The following is a 21,098-nucleotide window of genomic DNA, read 5'->3' on the forward strand; positions in this document are numbered from 1 at the left end:
CCTGTTGACTCCCCCCGCCCCCCCCCCCCTCACTACTCTTACTTGGTAAAAACCCGCAGCGGAGTGCATCAGCGACCACCTTTCTGCCACTGTGCACTCCGAGGGAGGGAATAACGGTTTGCAGTGTGTTTGGCTAATGGCGAGCCAAACTGCCAGTAAACACACTGCTTTACGACTTACAGCTTATTGGTGTCTAGACCTGCAGTGAGCCAACGGTGGATTGTATTCACCCAATCACAAGAAACTAAAGACACACCTGGCAGGGGGATTCAGAGTGTACCTTTCTATTTTGGGAAGAGGTTAGTCCGACTAGACATAAGTTTACTATCTATCGTCCTAACTTTAAAGTTTTGAACATAAATTACAACAATCCTGATGCGATTTTCAAAGCAGACTAGTTGATCAGCAGCTAAAGCTTTCCAGAGCAAACCCAAGTTCTGTTTGTCGGGTCTCAGAGGAAGGAAATCAAAAGGAATGTAAATTGTGGAATAAGGACGGGCTTGATGATACAGAGAGACACGAGCCCTTCCTTCATTCGGGTTTATCTTCTTTCCCTTTTTTTGAGGAGTTTCCTATGAAGAAATGCAGCGTCAGAAATACCCAGGGTGCTTTCCTGTGTCATTGATAAATTTCCATCTGTAACATTATTACCCTTTATAAATCATATGACATCTTCGCAGCGTCAGGTTTCAAAGCTGATGTTCGTTTCAATACTTTGAAGTTGCTTTTCAAACTAATTAAGTATGAAATAATATTGAATGAAAGCACATTTAAGACCTTGCTCAATGGCTGAAATTCCATATCAGCGGCATAAAGGTGGGCGGCCCGGGCTGTCTGTAAGCGCATTCCGGGTCAAACAGGAGCGCGCTCGCACTGTAACTTGGATGTGCGAGCGCAGAGACCCAGACAGACTGAGACCGGGTTGGCCTCCCCTTCCCAGGCCCAGGGTGTGGTGTGCTGCAGTCAAGATAAGTGTTATGCAACAATACCTCACTGAACTTCAGTTTCTACACAGGAAGTCCAAGTCTGAGTCAGGCACCAAAATCTCTGCTAAATGGCTTCGGAGCTGCACAACGAGGAGCTTCCCAACTAAATGCTTTTGCCCAAATGAGGCTTCATTCAGAATGCAGGTCCCTGTATTTAAGTACACTGTAAGGAACTTTGCATAAATATTTATATTTTATGCTATACTTCTACTCCACTACATTTCAGAAGGGAAAATACAATATGCAAAAGAATAAACGAGTGGTTCCCATCCCTTTTGGCTTCCGACACATGGTTTCATTTACATGAAAATTCAAGGCCCAATATTTCACAAAAGGATCTGAGAAAAGTCCAAATGTATGTCATAAGCAAAAGTTTGTTCCCTACCCTTTTAATAATCTTGCAACCACAGAGATTTATCTTTGGAGGGGGTCACAGTCTTTGCACATCGGGCTGTATACAGACAATTATATATGTTGTGATCAAAAGAAGGCAAAGGATAATGAGGATTCGGACATGTTTTGTTCAAATGAGATTACTTTAATGAGGTGTAATACATAGTGCTATTTTATGTTGACTACGCCATCGTCTTCAGCAGCGTTGGCCCATGTGGAAATTTGACTGAGGTAAGAGAAAAAAAAGCTCCGGGAAAAGCAGTCCCCAAGCATTTGCTTCTACCACAGCGGTCTCTCCCTCCTGATTTAGAGAGCAGATGTGATTCCCAGTGGGGTGAACCATTCTGGACCACAGCATGTGGGACACATCTGGCCGCACCTTTGTCTGACCAGTCAAAGTCCCAGGACGCTGACGCCTGTCCCACAGCTCCGGGTGTCACTGCGGTCCCATCAGGATGAGCTGTGGAAAGTCTGTACGGTGAACAGAAAGTATCAAGAGCGTCCCGGGGGGGCGGGGGGGGGAAGTCGACCCTTGAAGGCTTTCCTGTCATGTGCACCGGCTTCCGTTAATGTGAGCGCAGGGCATTGACTCTTCACTCGTAGTATGATAATAGTTGAATGACTTTTCCTTCATTAGAACGCCTCAGATGTACACATCCGTTGCTGAAAATAGTCTGCGGCCACACTATTTACTCCTTTTTGAGTGATGTTTAAATAAAACTACAATGTCCAGCTGGGCAGCATTTATTTGTACCCTCTTTTATGTTTATGTCTCCAGTGGGGACTGATGGGGTTGGAGGTGACAGCATCAAGAAATACCACAAAATAACACATTGTTGGTTTTGGTCATTTTACAGAATCTATAATAAGTAGATATGCAGGACAACTGTAAGCCTTACGGTGATTATTTTTGTACCTGCTCTTATGGTGTGAATAAATTCAAGAATTGGTCGCACATTGAATACATTTTTTGTAATTTTTTTTTAAAGTGCATCAGCCAAAAATACAAGTTCTGGGTTGAGTTATTGATCAGAAATAATTAGTGGCTGCTTTAGAGGGCCGTGGTGTTGCCTGGGTGTAGGATGGCCCTTTTCAGCCCGGGGAGGCACCCAGAACACCATTTTAGAAACCATTTATAAGCTCGCTCTAAAATTGCCAGCCATTTGTTTCTGCCCCATGGAAATAGGACATTTGACTATTTTGGTTCACGTGCACACATATGATAGTTGAATAATTTTCGACACAAAACCTGTATTCATAAATTAATACAGCCTCCTTGTGTTTAATGTTTTTTTGGAGTGTCACTAATCACAATGCCGTCTTTGTTTCAAATAGGACAACGTTGTGAGGGTATTTTGCGGCGCTTCTATTTTACTCCTGTGTGTGTGTCTTAGTGTCCCTTGCAGCTCCACCCTTCCCCCCCCCCTTTAACTTTCCCTGATTTATTAAGCCATATTTGGCCCATGTGCGTCAGAGCTGGCCAGGAGTCTCGTGAGGCGTTCAGTCCCTGAAGATCTGTGTCTCGTGTCTGGACAGCGTCCGACCGCAGCGTCCACCACCCCTTAAACTTACCCCCACCTCTGTTTGCCTTATTTGCCTGCAACCACGTGCCTGCTCGACCTACACACACACACACACACACACACACACACACACACACACAGTGAGCAGATGATCCATCGTAGCTGAAGATCAAATTATTTGTTCAGAGCGAATGTATCAAAGGTTGAAGGTGGCTACTGAAACTGTTCAACAGTCAGAAGCACTGATTCTAAAATGAAATTAGAGTCGATATTCCTCAAGAGCAAAAACACTTTGTAAAGACATCCACAAGTTACCTGCAGCTAAAGTGGATGCTTTAAAATCCTAGATCTGCTTTTATTTGATCATTTGGCACAACGGTCCGGCCTTTGCCTCATCCTGACATGAACATTACCATTGACAAACACACAACATTGTCATGCTGTTTACACGTATGTTTGTGTGTAAAAATATATAACGATGTGTGCTGTGTTCCACCCTCATCTGCTATAATTACTGTGTTCATACCATAGAATGTAAATTCAACCTGGCTGTAGGATTTGTTTTTTTTACATTCGGTTGTATTTTACGTCAACATTTCAGCATTTCTCACTATGTGTATGGCGTCTCGTGGCTGAATTTAGACCAAAGTCTCTGAATGAGAAGCACTCTCCATTTGTGTGAGAGACCTAAACGCCATGGTTTCCTGGTGCATGGCGGCGGCCTCTTAGAACGTCAGCGGGTGTATTAAAAACAACTTTCCCCTCAACGATGGTCTGGCAAATGGCTTTTTTGACAACAAAGACAGTAAACAGCAGCACTTAGCGAGCTCTCAAGAACCCAATTGCCTATTAAGCACAATCAAGTCCTCCTCTATCTTGCTGCCTCTGGTGGGGGCTCCTGTCCCTGGAGACTATGGTAAACATAGGCGAGCTGGCCCGGCTATCTCACAGCTGGAACGTAGGCGCTGCGCAAAGAGAAGGAGATGACCTTCGGCTGTTTCTTTGTTTTGGGGGGAAGGCTGGAAGGCTGGCAGCGCGTCATATTAAGTTTGCGTCGTCTTACAGCTGTTCCTTTTTCATTATTTTGTGCAACAGTCATGAATAAAGCTGTGATGTGCTAGAGCCAAAATGTTTTTGTATTTTTTGTATTTCTGTGTTTTTCAGGCTTGACGGATGAGAAAGTGAAGGCCTACCTCTCGCTTCACCCGCAGATGCTGGATGACTTTGTGTTGGAGAGTGTGAGCGCAGAGACGTTGGACAGATGGCTGAAGAAGAAGACCAGCAGCAGGCCTGCAGGTATACCCACTCCCACTCCCACACACACACACACACACACACAGACCGAAGCATTCTGGATCCCTGTGTCATTATGATTGGATCAGCGGATTTCAGGTTATTGAATCAGATTTGGGATTTCTGTTATATTTTGCTCTGGTCAAATGTTTATACTTTTTAGCTACATAATCTCATAGGAGTCAACCACAAACACAGTCAGTCATTTGCTGTTTTCATTGCACTGAAAACCTAAAGCCGTTTTTTCTTAAAGACACAGGAATGACCCGTGTGCCTCTGCGGGTTGTGTTTATTATCCCGGCCATTTGCCGTATAAATCACTGATGTTTGCGTTTTTCTCCTTCAATCATCGGTGTTTGTGATAGACAGAAGAATGGCAGAGGAACGGTCCTGTCGAGTGTTTATGGGTCATTAGATGTGTTTGAGCGGGCCAAGTTAAGTCTGTTCCGTGCACTCCACACACACACACACACACACACACACACACACACACACACACACACACACACACACACACACACACAGGGGACTGTTTCTCAGCCCATCCGCATCCATCAAGGGCCCACAGGGCTGGCCTTCTGCCCGGTTGAGCTACTGACGTCAGAGGCGACCTCCAGAGACATGCAGCCGGCTGAAGGGGGCCCAGGGGAGGAGTGTGGATGATGGTTGGGAGGGGGAGGGGGGGGGGGGGGGGTTTGCTCTGGCTCAGGGTGTGGATGTGTTGAAGTGAAGCGGTAAACTGGCGGAGGACAGATTTGTCACATTTTGGAACAGTTTATTACGTGATGCGTATGGACAGTTGCATGCAGAGACGTTGATTCGGTGCAGAGCGGGCGAGGCCCACGCAGAGCAAAGCGCACATTCAGCCTCACCGCAGTGTTTCTCAGCCGTTTTCATGACTCAAACTCAATTCCCTCCATGCAAAGTTGAAATGCTTAATTGCCCATAAATCTACAGTTGAAGGGACCAAATGAACCTCTGTGTTTACTACAGAATTTCCTTGCCATGGTAAAATGGTGGCGTAAACAATGATTGTATCCACGAGTTGCGCTTAACAAAATGCAGTAGCAATATTCAACCATTGTCTCCGTGCAGTTGGGCTCTGGAGCTGTACGAGAAGACAACTCTCTCTTGGTTGATGTTAACATCACATCAGCAATATCACTCAACAAGTCCACTTCCTCTGTTAGCGGACACTTAGGACCCACTGTTGAGCCTTCAGGGGGTTGTATCCACTCACATGGCAACGAGCATTGTTTCATCTTGCTTCAGTACATTGACTAAATGGTCATAGTGTTAATATTATTGCTGGAACTTGCTGAATCTCTCCTCTAAATGTATTTGTGCTGATAGAAGTAGCTAATTTATTCCAAAAAAATGGATTTTGATTTCAATTTTTCGCAGTGAACCTTTGTGGAGATCAGATTGCTTTTTATTCTTAGTGTGTGCAGCAGGAGCCGTCATCATGTGATGGTCACTGAGATAACCACTGTTTCCTGGAAGCAGACCCTGCAGCCTGTCTCGTTCTCACTTATCATGTGATGGGCTACATTGGATGACATAAATCAGTTTGTTTGTACACAGAGACACAGGTGTGTGTGTGCGCGTGTGTTTGTCCAAAGGTGATGTCACAGACTCTGATTTCAGAAAAACACCTTCACATTTGCACACTGATAATACAAAAGTAAAGTAAAGCTACAATGCAGCGCACGCACACACAAACACGCACACGCTGTAAACATCTTCTGTGTCGACTAGTCAGACTGTGCTACGCTTTTCGAATTTGAAATGTCCGCTGATGAAGTTCTGAATGAAGGCTGGATTAAAGTTTGCAGTGTGTTAAAGTCCGTATTTGCGCTTATAATTCCAAGAACGCACAAAGCTACATTAGCTATTGGTCTCATCAGATATCTCCTCAATAAAATATATAAATGAGATATATCTGACCAAGGACTGCGATTTGACATTTTGGTCAGAGAATATGGAAAATAATCACATGACTTAATTCCAAGATATTAACATGAAACTGGCATGTGGATAAATAACGTAAGTGGTAATCCACTATCATATCTCAGTTCAGCAGCAATGCAAACAAACTCAGTGTTCATGATGAGAACGCCACTAAAAATCCGGATTCCCCCTGACGTGACGGCCCCCCTCGTCGTGTTGGTGACGGAGGGCGGCGTTGGAGAGGTGTGTGTGTGTGTGTGTGTGTGTGTGTGTGTGTGTGTGTGTGTGTGTGTGTGTGTGTGTGTGTGTGTGTGTGTGTGAGTCCCAGGCCTTGCAGGCCCAGCCTCCTGAGGGCAGGAGCACCGCCGAGCCGCTGAGCAGCTGATGCTGTTTCTCAGATGCGTTCGGCACAGACAAAGATGTGCTTGTGTAGCAGAACCTCACACCCCGGCACCGTGATAAGAGCTGTCTCACCTGCAGGGCTTTACGTCAGGAGGGAGGAGGAGGCCTCCTGCACAGCCCTCAGTAGAAGGAAAACATTTTGTATTCCTCAAAGTTGTTAAGTGTCACAATTTTACACCAACTCGCTGTTTTTAAACAGCAAGTCTCTTTGAGAGGACAGATTGATATGACAGGTATAAAAAAAATAAAGTGGGGGACTATAGGTCCACTGCTTCACTGCTGGCTGACCGTCCCGTGGGCGGCTGTGTACCTGCGGCGGATCGATGAAGTGCACATTAGACCCTGACCAGCTGAAAGGCCTTTGCCCGGGCTGCTGGTATGTTCGGAGTGCTTCCACAAATCCTTTCGTATCCTTCCGATTGCAGTAATAAAGCATCAAACAAATATCAAAGATATAATGTAACGTCTACCTGAGCAGAGACTGAAGTCGATCTCCCTCTGTGCGGGCCTTCCCCTCGTGCTTCTGCCTGCTTTGTTGTCACAGGCGGGCAAGTTCGGCGTGTATTTAGTGCATGTGACTGTGCACGTGACTGTGCACCACTGGCTGGCCGTTGGAAGGCAATAGAAATGGTCTCAGTCTCTTCTTTCACTCTGGTTTCCAAAAAAGTAGATTAAGTGATCAGTGCTCAATATTTATTTATTTGCACTTTACACAGTATTGATTCATAATGTCTTAATTAATTTATAGAATTATCATGTTAATAGAAGTCGATGTTTTTTTTTTTACAACCATGTGACCACTGTGTTTTAGCAGATAATATACTTCACGCCTTTGGAACTCCAAGTCAACTTCTCATATTGTCTGATTTAATCAGACCATAACGTAATAAAGTTGAATATTGATAAATATTATAGACCTGCTGTCAAGACCGGTGCAGGCAGGCAGAGGAAGGACTCAAACGCAAAGTTCCAAAAAAGGTATTCTTTAATAAATCCAAAATCCGAAAAAAGGGTCCAAAACGCAGACAGAGTCCAGGACCATACACCAACAACATGTAATGACGCGACACGAGACGAGAAACTGACGGGGCTTAAATACACAGGGGAGGTGCAGGTGATTGGACACAGGTGGAAACAATCACAGGGGAAGACGGGACAAGGCAGGAAGTGAAGTTAACACAGGCACACAAGAGACATGAAACTACAAAATAAAACGAGACATGGACCCAAACCGTGACACTTGCAGGCTCTGTGTGCTTTGTTATGTTCAAAGGGATGTTCAATGGAAACAATGTCAGACTGATTTTGCTTTAATTGGAAGCAACTTGCTAACAGACGACAAAGTATAAATATGTTCAGAAGAAAATTTGTGATGACAATAATAATCTAAATGGTTTTGTCCTGGATTATAATGTATATATAAACGTTGTGTGCTTGACTCCTTGTTGCAGAATCAGATGATGTTTTTGGTTGAACACTGACAAATCTGTAACAACTGATGGGGTTTGTTAATTATACATTTTGCCTGCTGAACAAATATTCCCCAATATTATAAGATTGTATGTGCGATTTTAGACAATAAACCGCATCAGATTGTATTATATAGGATGACTTTATCGATAATATCTTCAAAGGAGCCTTGCCTGTTAAGGCAGAGTAGCACAAACGGACAACTGATGCATTTAAATGTAGTGGTGCCCTGGTCTGTGTCCCTCTGAGTGCTGACCACGTTGTAGTGTGATAAAAAACACAGACATGCACACACACACTTGTACAGATACTTTTCCTCTCGGCCCCAGGGCAGCTGTGTCATTAGGGAGAATCCCCACGACACACAACTGATGAAACTAATATGTTATTGTTGCAAAACTTGTCAAACAATTCTTATATATTTGTTTTGGAGTCTTATATAGTGTATTTTTCTAGCCAAACCGATGCCAGTGCGACAGCTTTAAAGGGCACTGGATTTTGCATATCAGTGATTCCCAGGCAAGGTGGGTTCGGCATCTTACCTGACACAGGGCATGTTAAGTGGCAATGATGTGTTGCTGAGAAGAAGCAACAGTCGTATTGTGGCAGCTGACATCAACAGGCTAACAAAGGTCAACATCTATCAATCAGTCTTCTTAAGTTTTATTTTATTTTCTGTTGTTTTCTGTTTTTTGACCTCAATGCGGATGGCATCTCTTTTATTTTGTAGTAGTGTAGGCGAGGGTTTATGGTGCGCCTATGCTTCGCCTTAATAATAAAAAAACACATTTTCACTTCCAAAAACCTCCGTTGAACACCTCCTCTACTTCCTCTTCCATTTTCACTAGTGCAATAATAGCTTACAGTAGCATTATGTTATATATTTGCCATTTCTGCAGGTGCATCACCTGCCAACCTGAGCATGGTTGACAGGAAACATGGTTGGATGCCACTCATAGCTTTCAATTACTGAAGCAGCTGTACTTATTTGTAAATACTGAAAATAATAAATTAAATCATTTAATGTAAGGAGTGTGAGGTAAATTTCCTGCTAGGTCTTTATATCCTTTTATTTCACATTATACATTAAACATTATATATACAGTACACCAGCCATTCTACACCATGAAAACCACATTACATCATACTGTGTAAACATTGAATTTCCACATCAAAGCTAAGCCAGTGAGGGAAATGTGGCCACTGTATGTTTTTCATATTCACTAAACATGGCTCCTGAGTACGATTGTGTTGTTTTATGCCATTTTCTAGCAACATATATTTATTTTCTAGCAACATATATTTATACATATACATGTATATAATGTAGACTTCTGCCTCTAACAGGTCTTTAACAAGCTTACTGTTTTTGTAAAATATGTCATTTAAAGGGTCAGAACATTGTTCATCAAGTCATTCAAAAAAATAAAGGTTCTGTCTGTTCTTCTCCTCTTTTTTATTTAATATGGTTTGAAGTCTTTTCAAGTGCAGCTCTCTGTCCTCCGATTGACGTCACAGCCGGCCGGGGGTTCACTCTAAAATAGCTCTCATGGCTAAGTTAGGAAACTCATAGCATAGTGGAGGAATGTTTAAAACAACAAACAATGAAGCTGGCTGTACTTTCCCCCTTCACATCTTTGTTGGCTTGTTTCAACAGAGGGCCAGCTCAAGTCGGCACTTCGCTAGATCCTTCTAAAAGATTGCTCGTATGGTTTGATCACATGCAGCGTTGCCAAAGAGATCAGAGCAGTTACTGTTCTTGTTTGCTGGTGACCCATTGTGTAATGAACAAGCGCTTGTAGCGGTGTGATGGGTTTTTATTTTCCCCTCCCAAGGAGCGCTTCCAGACTATGAATCCTGTTACGATTGGCCGAGGCTTTCATTGTTATCACGTATGACAATAGTCACGTGTCTGCTGTCTCTCTAACAGCCCAGAATGATGCCAGGTATTTGCACAAAGTGTTACACTTGTCAAGTCAGTTTTAAAATGAACATCATTTAAGAAAACATCTCGCTGCATCAATGATGGATAAAGTATTCATCCATAATGTATACATAATGTATATTATTGCTTTATATACTGGTCTCCTCTTTTATGTATTTCCTCATTTATCATTCACCTGACTACCGTTGAGGATCCAGGAAACAGATTCCTGTGGTGTTTTTTTAGCTTTTTTGCGCAGACAATTTTTTGCTTTTGCTTGAACGGCCGTTTCCACCAATGACTGCCTTCATATTTGCATATTCACACAGACCTGCCGTCTAGCGCTTAATGGAGAGTGTTGCTCAACGGGCCGTGAGCACGGAGCGGGTTTCCACCGACAGTCACAGCAGCTCACTTCAATTTATCATCTCTCCACCTGCTTATTAACAAAAGAAATGCATTAGTATAGTAAACACAGTGGGCAACAATTTCATTCGTTATCAATTTATGTTTTGATTTCTAAAATGTTGTATTAAGCTGTATTTTAACATTGCGATTTTCTACTTACAGATGACACATCAACTAAAGAAGTCACCAGGGTAGGTTTAGTTTCATTTTATGTGTACTTATATGACAAGCTTTATACACTGTTGCTATTCTATTACTTTATTTGCACCTTAATTGCTCCCTCGTTGTTAAAGCTAACTAAAGTGACTTATTGAGTTTGTATTTGAGAATAATAACGATGACTGCTTAAGTTACACTGAAAATATCGTTCTGTACTCAGTGAACATGCCAATTAACTAAATGCCTTTTTTTGTCTGTCCATGTGTTCACTTTCTGTAAAACAGTGACATTGTCTCATATCAAAATAATGCAGTAGTTTAAAAATGAATACCTGTAAATTCGGTTGGATGCATCACAGTGGTGATATTAACATTAGATCAAAGGCCAGTTAGTTTAGGGTTCAAATTGATCATAGGCAGGAGGTGTATTTTCACACCTTTGTCATCTTGACACCGTCATGCTCCGACCAGGCCTGGTGTCGATGACCCCTCTAGGGGCCAAGTGCTGGATGGAAGCAGTTTTGCACACCGTGGGGGAAAGAAACGTGGGGCCGCTCGACCCCTCGGTGCGTCATCCATACATCTGTGCAAACAGGATACGGGAGGATAGAAGGCGTCCCGCGGGGGAGGCTTTCTAGTACGTCACTCTCCCCGCCGTCCTGCCCTCACCCTCTCCGCAGGCGCACAAATAGACGGCTCTTTGGCCCCCCCGTACAAAGGCAGGAGGTCTGCCTCTTACATAGCCCCACTTTTAAGCTGAGACTGAGCAGCAGAACTTGGCAGGGCTTTAATCGGAGCTGGGGGCCTCCTCGTGGGACAGGGGGGGGGATCCCCGGGCTACAATGCGGCCGTTTAAGGGGAGTGTAAGGTTGGGGTGATGGGTCATGTGGTGGGGAATGGCCCGGTGACCGGGTGCAGGTGCGCGTTGCAGGCTGTCCTCACCTGGTCCTGTGTCATACGTCTTTTGAAATGACATCTCAGTGTGTTTGTGAAGCTGTGGAGTAGTAATTTCTGTGTGTCTTGTGTCCAGCAGTACCAGGACACAAATGTGCAGGGTGTGGTGTATGAACTCAACAGCTACATGGAGCAGCGGCTGGACACAGGAGGAGACAACAAACTTCTGCTCTATGAGTTGTGCAGCATCATCAAGACAGGTGGGAGGAGACATGATCCAGTTCACAAACATCACGTCAAACCGTCTGGGGTCGACCGTTTAATGTAACACTGAGAGTTTGTCAATTTGATGTACTTTTCATAGAAGTTCATTGGACTTATTTTTATGACACTGACTGAATTGCCCACTGTGGCCCAACCTCATCGCTGCAAGAAAAAAACAGACTAAAATGACCAGCAAAAATGACTCAGAAATGAATTGTCCAAGTTCTTCTTCCCATTCAACCTTATCACAAAGAAATGTAAACATTATTCTAAATGATCATTTAAGTTTCTTAATGTTTTAGTTCCAGGTCACAACATCAAATATGTTGCACCTTTCTAAATGCATTAGAGTAAATTGTTAATTTCACCCAAACCACTCGTCCCGTTAACCTTCTGACGACTGGCGTATTCACTGATGCTGCAGCGGTCTCCCTGTTGTCACATTGTTAGGTGACATTAACTGTATATCAGTGTGGAATGGGACTGGAGAGGAGGACTGGGAATGAGATTAAGTGGATCACAGTCAAAGCCCTCAGTCAGAGTGTGTCCCACTTGTCCTTAAGTGGGACATTGCTAATAGATTGTTATTAAATTGTACCTGGGCTGTCATGTCCCTGTCACATTTTAACTCTCAGGTATACCTGCCATTTATTGTTGGACACATCTATTTTGGAGACCTTACACTTAAACTTTCACATTGTCTGTACTGTCTATCCTGACTTGTGTGTTTCTTTTTGCTACAGCAACAAAAGCTGATGGATTTGCACTTTACTTCTTGGGAGAATGCAACAATGTAAGTGCAGAGCACATTTGTTGGCTACATTTTATACATTCATTCAGTTGTGGTCATGTAATTTACTTTTTTTTTCTCTCTCGCCTCGTGTGTTTCCCTCTTTGTTCTCATCTATGCTTCTCATTAGAGTTTATGTTTGTTCAATCCAACGGGGGCCAAGGATGGCCCTCCAAGCCTCATCCCCTCTGGCCCCATCGCATTTGGGACAACCGTTGCCGCTCATGTTGCCAAGACTCACAAAACACTGCTAGTAGAGGACATCATGGGGGTGAGGCTGTTTTCCCACAACCAGCACAGATTGACTTATCATAGGAAGCTAACATTTCACTGCATAGCTGGGATGTTCCCTCTATTGGTTCTTTCTCATCACCACCCTGGTTGGGCACCTTCAAGCTAAAACCAATCAAACAGTGCAAATAAAGTTTGAATCGTCAACTAAATCGGTTGATGTGACAGCTACATTCCCTTTGCTAAACGTCCCTTTGCACTTGAGGTGAAGATAGCCTTCGCTGGTCTGTGTTTTGCAGGACGAGCGCTTCCCCGACGGCACAGGGCAAGACTCAGGGATCCATGTTCACTCTGTCCTGTGCCTCCCCATCATCACCGCCATCGGGGACCTCATTGCCATTCTGGAACTGCATCGGCAGTGGGGCAAAGAGCCCTTCAATCTCAGCCACCAGGAGGTCAGTCTGACCCACAGAGCAAGGCTGACAGAACCACAGTTAGCCTGGTGTTCACCTGTTTCAAATCTCTATTAGATTTCTGGGGTTTGGTTTATCGTGTAAAATAATGGATAGTTTTCATATGAAAACATCTATAGATGCAGCTAAAATATGTAATCTGCAATAGTAGGAATGGAAATGTTGCAGTGCTGCAGGTGTTTGTGGCTCTGAATCTGTTGGCCAACTGGCTCTTCTATGAGTGTCGCACTGCCTGATGTGCTAATTATGTTTGATTTATTTTCTTTTTTCTACATTTCTTTGGAGCTAATCTTCTATTTTCTTTTCCAGGTTGCAACAGCTAATTTAGCGTGGGCATCAGTTGCCATTCATCAAGTGCAGGTGAGCAAACCCTACTGTAAAATTCCACCGAGGACTCGTCTGAGAAAACGTCCCATTTATTACGATCTCCGATGACTTTGTTTAAATGGGTAAATCCACCGTGTGTCGGATCCGGTTTGTCGCTCACCCCAGTGCAATCAGCTAGTCCGTAGATCCTACAAACAACTCCCCAAGGACGTCATTACGCTACTAAGGGCTGTTTTCATACCAACATGTAGCTGAGCACCTCAGAGACGCAGCGTCCCACTGCAGCAGGGGCCACGGTTGACCTCCGGGTCTCAGTGAGACGCTGCAGCGCTTCGGGGGGGGTTTAGCCGCCCGCCGCAAAACACGCGTCGCTGTTACTGAACCTCTCGATGGAGGCCAGCGGCTCGGTGTGCCGACATCGAGTTGGTTTTGCCGAAACAGCACGCGCGTGATGGTTTTTCGCTGCTCTGTGAGGAAATGTGTGACGCATGTGCGTGCCGGGCCATGACCGCGAAATTCTCTCTGGTCCCCAGGTGTGCAGAGGCCTCGCCAAACAGACGGAGCTTAATGACTTCCTACTAGATGTGTCAAAGTAAGAGCTGCTGTTGAGACATTTGGCCTGACACTATATTAATACTGATGAGGACATCTTCAAAGTTTAGTTACACAGTGTTGTTCTTTTAGTGTGATTGACGTAATAAAAATGGGCTCAAAAGTGAGTCTTTACATTTACAATCAGATCAAATATTAAATACAACGTTTTGCTCAGTGAATATAAAGAATCTACTGCATTTTAGGCAACTTAGCTTTCATGTCTTGAATGTGAACGTCATCAGAGCTTCCCATTTGTCAACATCTCAATGCACCATTTCTTCTTTTCGCACAGAACATACTTTGATAACATTGTGGCAATAGATTCTCTACTTGAACATATTATGGTGAGTGTTATTTCTGCAAGTATGTGTTCATTCACATTGTCTTCAAGGCTACACATCCTGGGAGTGTGTGTTAGTTGTTGTGTGATAAAAAGAGTAATAGTAATGCCGCTGTTATACAGGTACTAACAATAGTCTTAGTACCTTATACAATATATGTATATGATAATGATGATAATGCTTAACGTCTTATTAAAATAACAGATTCATGGGCAAACTAAATACATGACTTTATTTTTCAAATATATATATTTTTCAATGGGATCGTTTTGAATGTAAATCTTGATTTGCCTGTTGTTTTTTTTACTAAAACCCACCTCTCTGTTTGTATTTATTTTTTACCTCATGACTGTGGTGTCAGGTCATTCGAGTCATCTGGTTCAAACACTGAAATTAGTTGGAATTAACTCTAGTTAGTTTTACTCCTTGTCTCAGCATTCCCAAAGAAAACATTAAAACTCCAGTGATCTGATTTGATGATTTAATATAAAAGCACTAGATTTTCTTTTAGTTATTTTTGCTAATGACAGTTTTGTCCCTGGTGTTGTTTTGCAGATATATGCAAAAAACCTGGTGAATGCGGACAGGTGTGCACTCTTCCAGGTAGATCACAATAACAAAGAACTGTACTCTGACCTGTTCGATATTGGAGAAGAGAAAGAAGGCAAACCTGTCTTTAGGAAAACCAAAGAAATTAGGTGTGTACGATTGACCCTTCCTCTCGTTCAGTGTGCTGAACACTATACTCTATACTGTTGACTGTGAAAAGGTTTGTTTTTTTAATTTATCCATGTTTATCCAGGTTTTGTACAAACTGGTTGAAAAGTTCATTTTGAATAGTAATTTCCAACATTTCTTTGGTCTCCACACATCCAAAATGGTGTTTCTTGCCTCAATAAGTCAATGTTCACCATAGTGTACAGTAAGTCAATAGAAAAGCCATATCTCGTAAGTAAGTGTGTACAATTAGAATATAATACATTATTATAAATGTATTGATTTGTGCTCCGAACCAAAAGACTGAGAAGCTTTGATAGACATCCACAAAGCTGACTGTCATCCTCTGCCCTCCTCTTTCCATGTAGGTTTTCTATTGAGAAGGGAATTGCTGGCCAAGTGGCTCAGACAGGGGAAGTCTTAAATATCCCGGATGCCTATGCAGACCCCCGGTTCAACCGGTAAAAGACATTTTTACTTTTCTTTTCCATGAACTATGATGAGTGGTCTGTCTAATTAAACTGATGTTGGAGTCGTGCTATGATTTGTCCCAGACCTTCTGTATTTAGACCTGTACTCATTGCTACGGCCGCACTACAGACCTGGACGTCTCTATTACACATTATAAACTTTCTTGACATTGACATATTTCTGTCTTCTTCAACAGAGAGGTGGACCTCAAAACCGGCTACACCACGCGTAACATCCTGTGCATGCCCATCGTGAGCAGGGGGACCGTCATAGGTGTGGTGCAGATGGTGAACAAGCTGAGCGGAAGTGCCTTCACCAAAACAGATGAGAACAACTTTAAGATGTTTGCTGTCTTTTGTGCTTTGGCCTTACACTGTGCAAATGTGAGTAAACCCGGCCTTAACACGCTCAATTACTATTATTTATTAGTGACCACTAACTGATTTTCTCCAACAGAAAAAGCATAATCCAGCAATTTCATAGTTTGAATAAGCCTGCTCTTTATTGCGTTGTAGATTATCTTAGACTCCCTCTTCATGAATATTCCATTGTTACTTTGACGTAGTGACCTCATCACTGTGCTAAATTCATTCCCTGGCTGCAAGGCTTCTTTCAGCTGTTTTCAAGGCTGTGGCTTTGCCTATTTATCAGAGAAGAAATGTCATTTATTTCCTAAGGTTGACAAAGACAAAGCCTAAAGCTTTTATCTAAAGTGCGCACTGTATCAAAATATGAATTAAGGCTTATTTTCTGCTTGCAATGATTATTCCATTCAAGGAAACTCACACAGAGGTTTCACAAATCAACCACTGCGTGCGTGCGGTCCGTCTGCGGGAAGCCTCGTCCTCCCCGTGAGGGCCGGACTCGCCCCGCCTCGTGCGACAAACTTACGCAGGAGCAGCGTCGCAAAGTTGGTTTTAAAATTGATGGGGCGTGTTAATATTTCAGACCAGCAGCCTACATCCGTCGACTGACAAGATTTATCTTTTGGTGCGATTTATGCTCTGCGTCTCCAGGAATCTTACTCGGGCTGGCGCCTGATCGACACTGATTTATGGCAGGAGGTGTGAGGCCTGGCGCCTGTACCTGTCTTATTCCTGTCTGTCTGGATGGGGGACAGGGATACAAAACAGATGTGGAAATATGACACAGGACTGTTGCAAATAACTTAACATAGTCCGACCCTTTTGGAAGTTCCAACGGGGATACTTAAAGCCTCTCTCTTTTAGTATTCAACTCGTCTTTCAACATTTTTAAGACCTCTCCCTGTCGTGTGTCCCCCTGCAGATGTACCACAGGATCCGGCACTCTGAATGCATTTACAGAGTGACGATGGAAAAGCTGTCCTATCACAGCATCTGCACATCCGAAGAATGGAAGACCCTCACCCAGCTCAACCTCCCCACACCCATTTATAAAGAGATCGAAATGTGAGTGCCCTTTCACGTTCAGGTTTCGGTCGTTATCTCTGCCGTGTCACTGAGTGTGGTGGAGCCACCGGTCTGTAAAGTGATGGTGACACAGTCCAGAAGCTCTTCGGTTTATTTATATAGACCAAGCAACAAGGCCGCTCAGAGGGCCCAACGTCAAAGAAACAAATTGTAGACATTTAATTACAACGTAATTGCAAACATGCTTATGAAGGCCAAGAGATTAAAAAAGAAAAATAATATTCAGTAGAACAACAAAAGTATGAAATAAAACACAGAATTACAGAACAATTAACTAAAATGTAGCAGCAAACACAAAACGCTTCAGTCTGGTTTTTAAAAGAAGTGAGAGTTGAAGTTTTGGTGGTTGGTTCATAAAACTGAACGCTGCACAGCCAAGTTTTTTGAAATCCTGCTGAGACATAAGTCAGGAAGGGGAAGGTCTTGTGGAGGACGAGTTGACAGTTTAACACACCTCTGAAGTCCCTTTGTGTGTCCTGCTGTGTGCTGTACATGCTAATTTAAGTTTCTCCTCTCGCCCCGCCGTCCCTCCTCCAGGTTCCACTTTGACATTAGTCCCTTTGAGGAGATCTGGCCAGCTGTGTTTATCTACATGGTTCACAACTCCTGTGGAAAGACCAGGTAGGGTTTCACTCGGCCGTGACAACGTCAGTGTCACCTTTTCGCCGAAGTCGCCGTCAATCAGTTGTTCATTCACGCATATCACTCTATGTGTGCAGCTTTGAGCTGGAGAAGCTGTGTCGGTTCACCATGTCTGTACGGAAGAACTACCGGCGTGTTCCCTACCACAACTGGAAGCATGCGGTGACAGTGGCACACTGTATGTTCGCCATCCTTCAGAAAACCTCTGGGATGTTCACAGAGCTAGAGGTCTGCTCCTCATTGGGTCCTGGTTTAACTGCTCCAAGAGTAATGATAATGAAAAGTGAGTTCAGAAACTGGGGTCCTTTGTGAATTGTCATTTTCTTCTCTGGTCCACAGAAGAAGGGTCTGCTGATTGCCTGCCTGTGCCATGATCTGGACCATCGGGGGTACAGCAACTCGTACCTGCAAAAGTTTGACCATCCGCTGGCTGCTCTGTATTCCAGCTCCACCATGGAGCAACACCACTTCTCTCAGACTGTCTCCATCCTACAGGTAGAGCTCTATTATGAAGAACATACTCAGCAAATAAGCCTTTTGGTGAAGTCCAGTTTGCATTGCATCAGCATTTTTGACCTTTTCTTGATAAGCACATGAGCCTGTCTAAATACTTGCAGATGGTGGGGAAAGACCTCATGCAAAAGAATTGCAGATATGATATAACACAATACAATGTACAGTAGCAAAGGGAGGGATACAAAAGTGATGCCATATGTGGAGAAATTTCGTTAGCAAAGCAGGTCATCATGTGAAACCCACTATTAAAGACAGATGGCCGCTCAAAACATAATAAAAAACCGAAGTCAAGGTATTTTTTTGCATCTCATTTGTTCAATTGCTGTTCATTTGTGGAAGAGAAACAGATCAGACAGAACATTTTAAGTGAAAATAAACATATCATTTTGGATGCTTGTACACACATTGTGTACTACGTATACAATGAGGATCATAAATGCATATTTAGTTCTGACTGCCTTCTTTACATCCAGGATCTGCATTAACCCAAATTGGCCGGAGGCGGACGTGAGATTACAACCTGATGTGGTCTAGCTGAGCTGAACGCCTCATAAGTGGAGCTTTTTGCTTTTTTATTGATCTCTTTGTTTCTCATAGCTGGAAGGGCACAATATTTTCTCCAACCTGAATTCCAGCGAGTACGAGCAGGTGCTGGAGATCATCCGGAAGGCCATCATTGCCACGGACCTGGCCCTGTACTTCAACAACCACCAGCAGCTGTCGGAGCTGGTGTCTGCGAGTGCACTGGACTTGAGCAACCACTCGCACAGGTGAGGCTACGACTCGCACTGCTGCCCAGGTGGAGATCCCAGCAGGTGTCAAAGCATCACGCGCAGACCTGGCGCCACGTTGAGCTTCTCCTCATGGCTGTAACGCGGCTTTGCTCCCCTCCAGGGACCGCGTGATTGGTCTACTGATGACAGCATGTGACCTGTGTTCTGTTACCAAGCAATGGCATATCACACGACTCACAGCCAACGACATCTACTCTGAGTTCTGGGCTGAGGTACAGTAGGATACTGCTGGAATTTAGACATTTTTATATTCATTTTTGTGCCCTCACAATATACTTAAGAGTCAGAGCTGTATGGGTATTTTAAAACGCCATCCTACAATTTGTAATTTGCAAAATAGTGTGGTCTAGTGGTCTGAAGACTTGCGTCGGTATGCAAAAATAAAAATAAACTCGTGTTTTCATGTTGTTCCTTCCCAGGGCGATGAGATGAAGAAGATTGGGTTGCAGCCTATCCCTATGATGGACAGAGATAAGAAGGACGAGGTTCCACAAGGCCAAGTTAGACCATTATTGTTACCCGTGTTTCACTCTCTACTTTAAACTCGCATTGAAAAGGTTTCACACAAGTAGGAGTACTAGTAGTAGTATTTTGACTACATCAAAACAAAAATAGCATCATTGGTATACAGATATAAACAGAACAGCCTCAAACTATTTATTTGTTTTTCTTTAAGATTTGTACGGAAACAGGATGTAGTGTAAGAAGCCCCTACAGAATGCTATGGTCATATGTAGTTTATAAACTCTGCATATTAATAAAAGCAAGGCAACATACAACAATACATATACTGAAATCATATAAATGTGCTACAGTTATACTAAACTAAAATAATAGCTTGATAACATAGAAAACACTTAAGAGCATAACAACATGATCATTCTTTTTTTATTACGCATAATGACCTTAAACATATGTTTAGCAATGATACACAAACAACATATACAGGCCTGAAATATGATTAACTGCAAAATTGTCAACGCAACATGTTTTGCTTACATGAGGATGGAGGAATTATGTGCACCCATTAAAACAATTGTTTTGTTAGATCGTGCCCCAAAACAGCCTACATGGAAGTCCTTTGGGATAATTCTTATCCATAATAATTATCAAAATATCAACAGAGAAAATAATAAGTGTGTTGCATTTCTAAAGTATCAATAATTTAAAAAAAAACTCCGTATTGGCTTTCATTCATTAAACAATTAATAATTTTGTCTGTGTTTTTTGTGTTTGTCCTTTTCTTCAGGTGGGATTCTACAATGCTGTGGCAGTTCCATGTTACACAACGCTAGCAAAGCTTTTCCCTCCATCTAGTCCTCTTTTAAATGCCTGCAAGTACGTATTCAAAGTTGCAGATTGAAAGTATGAGAGTACGCCTCCTTTTTTTGCCGTGTCCTTTGAGAAAAATCCTTGCAAAATTGTGAGGGGACAGATAATGTTTGTAGGGTATGTGTACAAGATACACAAGAGTATAATACGAGATTATACAACTATCTGATTGAAGGTTTTAATTCACTTCTTTTCTTGTTAAATAGGTCAAAAACATAAAACAATCAGAACGTTACTTCACACAATATTGCATTTAATCTGATTTGCCCTATGAATGCGCTGACTGCAGAGCAAACCGTGACGCCTTTGCTAACCAGACAAATAGAGGTGATAAGAAGTACGTGTTGAGACGCACATTCCAAGAGTTCCCCTGAAAATACAAACAAAGCGCACATTACTGCACTGATTTCAGATTAAACTAACCTGTACTTTTTTAAAAAACATATTTGGATAGACACATCTCAGAATATAACGCAGAGCGCTAAACGGAAACTGTATGTGTAGTTTCTGTTGCACTGCACAGGATCATATGGCACCTGTGCCCGTCCTCCGAGGGGAACCCGCTGGTCTCTGAAATGTAGTGACCTTGATCCGCGGGGGGAATACAAACAAAGTGAGCAGTGTAATATTTAATCCCGGCTGCACGTCAGCCCAGAAGCCGCCGCAGCTCGGCTGCTTGTTGCGGGATCTGCAACAGAAGCGTAAACTGCATCAGCCCGGCCGCAGCAAAGGGCGGCACGTTCTGCACTTTCTG

The 21,098-nt window shown here is 43.1% G+C and overlaps 1 protein-coding gene across 7 annotated transcripts in view; it reads left to right on the forward strand.

Moving 5' to 3' along the window:
• pde10a (phosphodiesterase 10A) overlaps window positions 1-21,098 on the forward strand; it is a 40,241-nt gene that overhangs the window by 16,123 nt on the left and 3,020 nt on the right. For 2 of the 7 annotated variants that reach the window (XM_037464912.2, XM_037464915.2), the window contains exons 2-21: window positions 4,067-4,198; window positions 10,512-10,540; window positions 11,538-11,661; window positions 12,409-12,458; window positions 12,586-12,726; window positions 12,986-13,141; window positions 13,469-13,519; window positions 14,020-14,078; window positions 14,373-14,424; window positions 14,977-15,119; window positions 15,507-15,599; window positions 15,806-15,992; window positions 16,897-17,039; window positions 17,598-17,681; window positions 17,780-17,930; window positions 18,042-18,197; window positions 18,816-18,988; window positions 19,113-19,224; window positions 19,432-19,512; window positions 20,262-20,350. In XM_037464912.2, coding sequence (XP_037320809.1) covers window positions 4,067-4,198; window positions 10,512-10,540; window positions 11,538-11,661; window positions 12,409-12,458; window positions 12,586-12,726; window positions 12,986-13,141; window positions 13,469-13,519; window positions 14,020-14,078; window positions 14,373-14,424; window positions 14,977-15,119; window positions 15,507-15,599; window positions 15,806-15,992; window positions 16,897-17,039; window positions 17,598-17,681; window positions 17,780-17,930; window positions 18,042-18,197; window positions 18,816-18,988; window positions 19,113-19,224; window positions 19,432-19,512; window positions 20,262-20,350 — 2,206 coding nt within the window. Of the gene's footprint in view, window positions 1-4,064; window positions 4,199-10,511; window positions 10,541-11,537; window positions 11,662-12,408; window positions 12,459-12,585; window positions 12,727-12,985; window positions 13,142-13,468; window positions 13,520-14,019; window positions 14,079-14,372; window positions 14,425-14,976; window positions 15,120-15,506; window positions 15,600-15,805; window positions 15,993-16,896; window positions 17,040-17,597; window positions 17,682-17,779; window positions 17,931-18,041; window positions 18,198-18,815; window positions 18,989-19,112; window positions 19,225-19,431; window positions 19,513-20,261; window positions 20,351-21,098 lie in introns of those variants that run through there. The other 5 variants (XM_037464913.2, XM_037464916.2, XM_037464917.2 and 2 more) reach the window with 4 other exon arrangements.

This window comes from Pungitius pungitius, chromosome 13 (genome assembly GCF_949316345.1).
Source record: "Pungitius pungitius chromosome 13, fPunPun2.1, whole genome shotgun sequence".
NCBI lineage: Eukaryota > Metazoa > Chordata > Actinopteri > Perciformes > Gasterosteidae > Pungitius > Pungitius pungitius.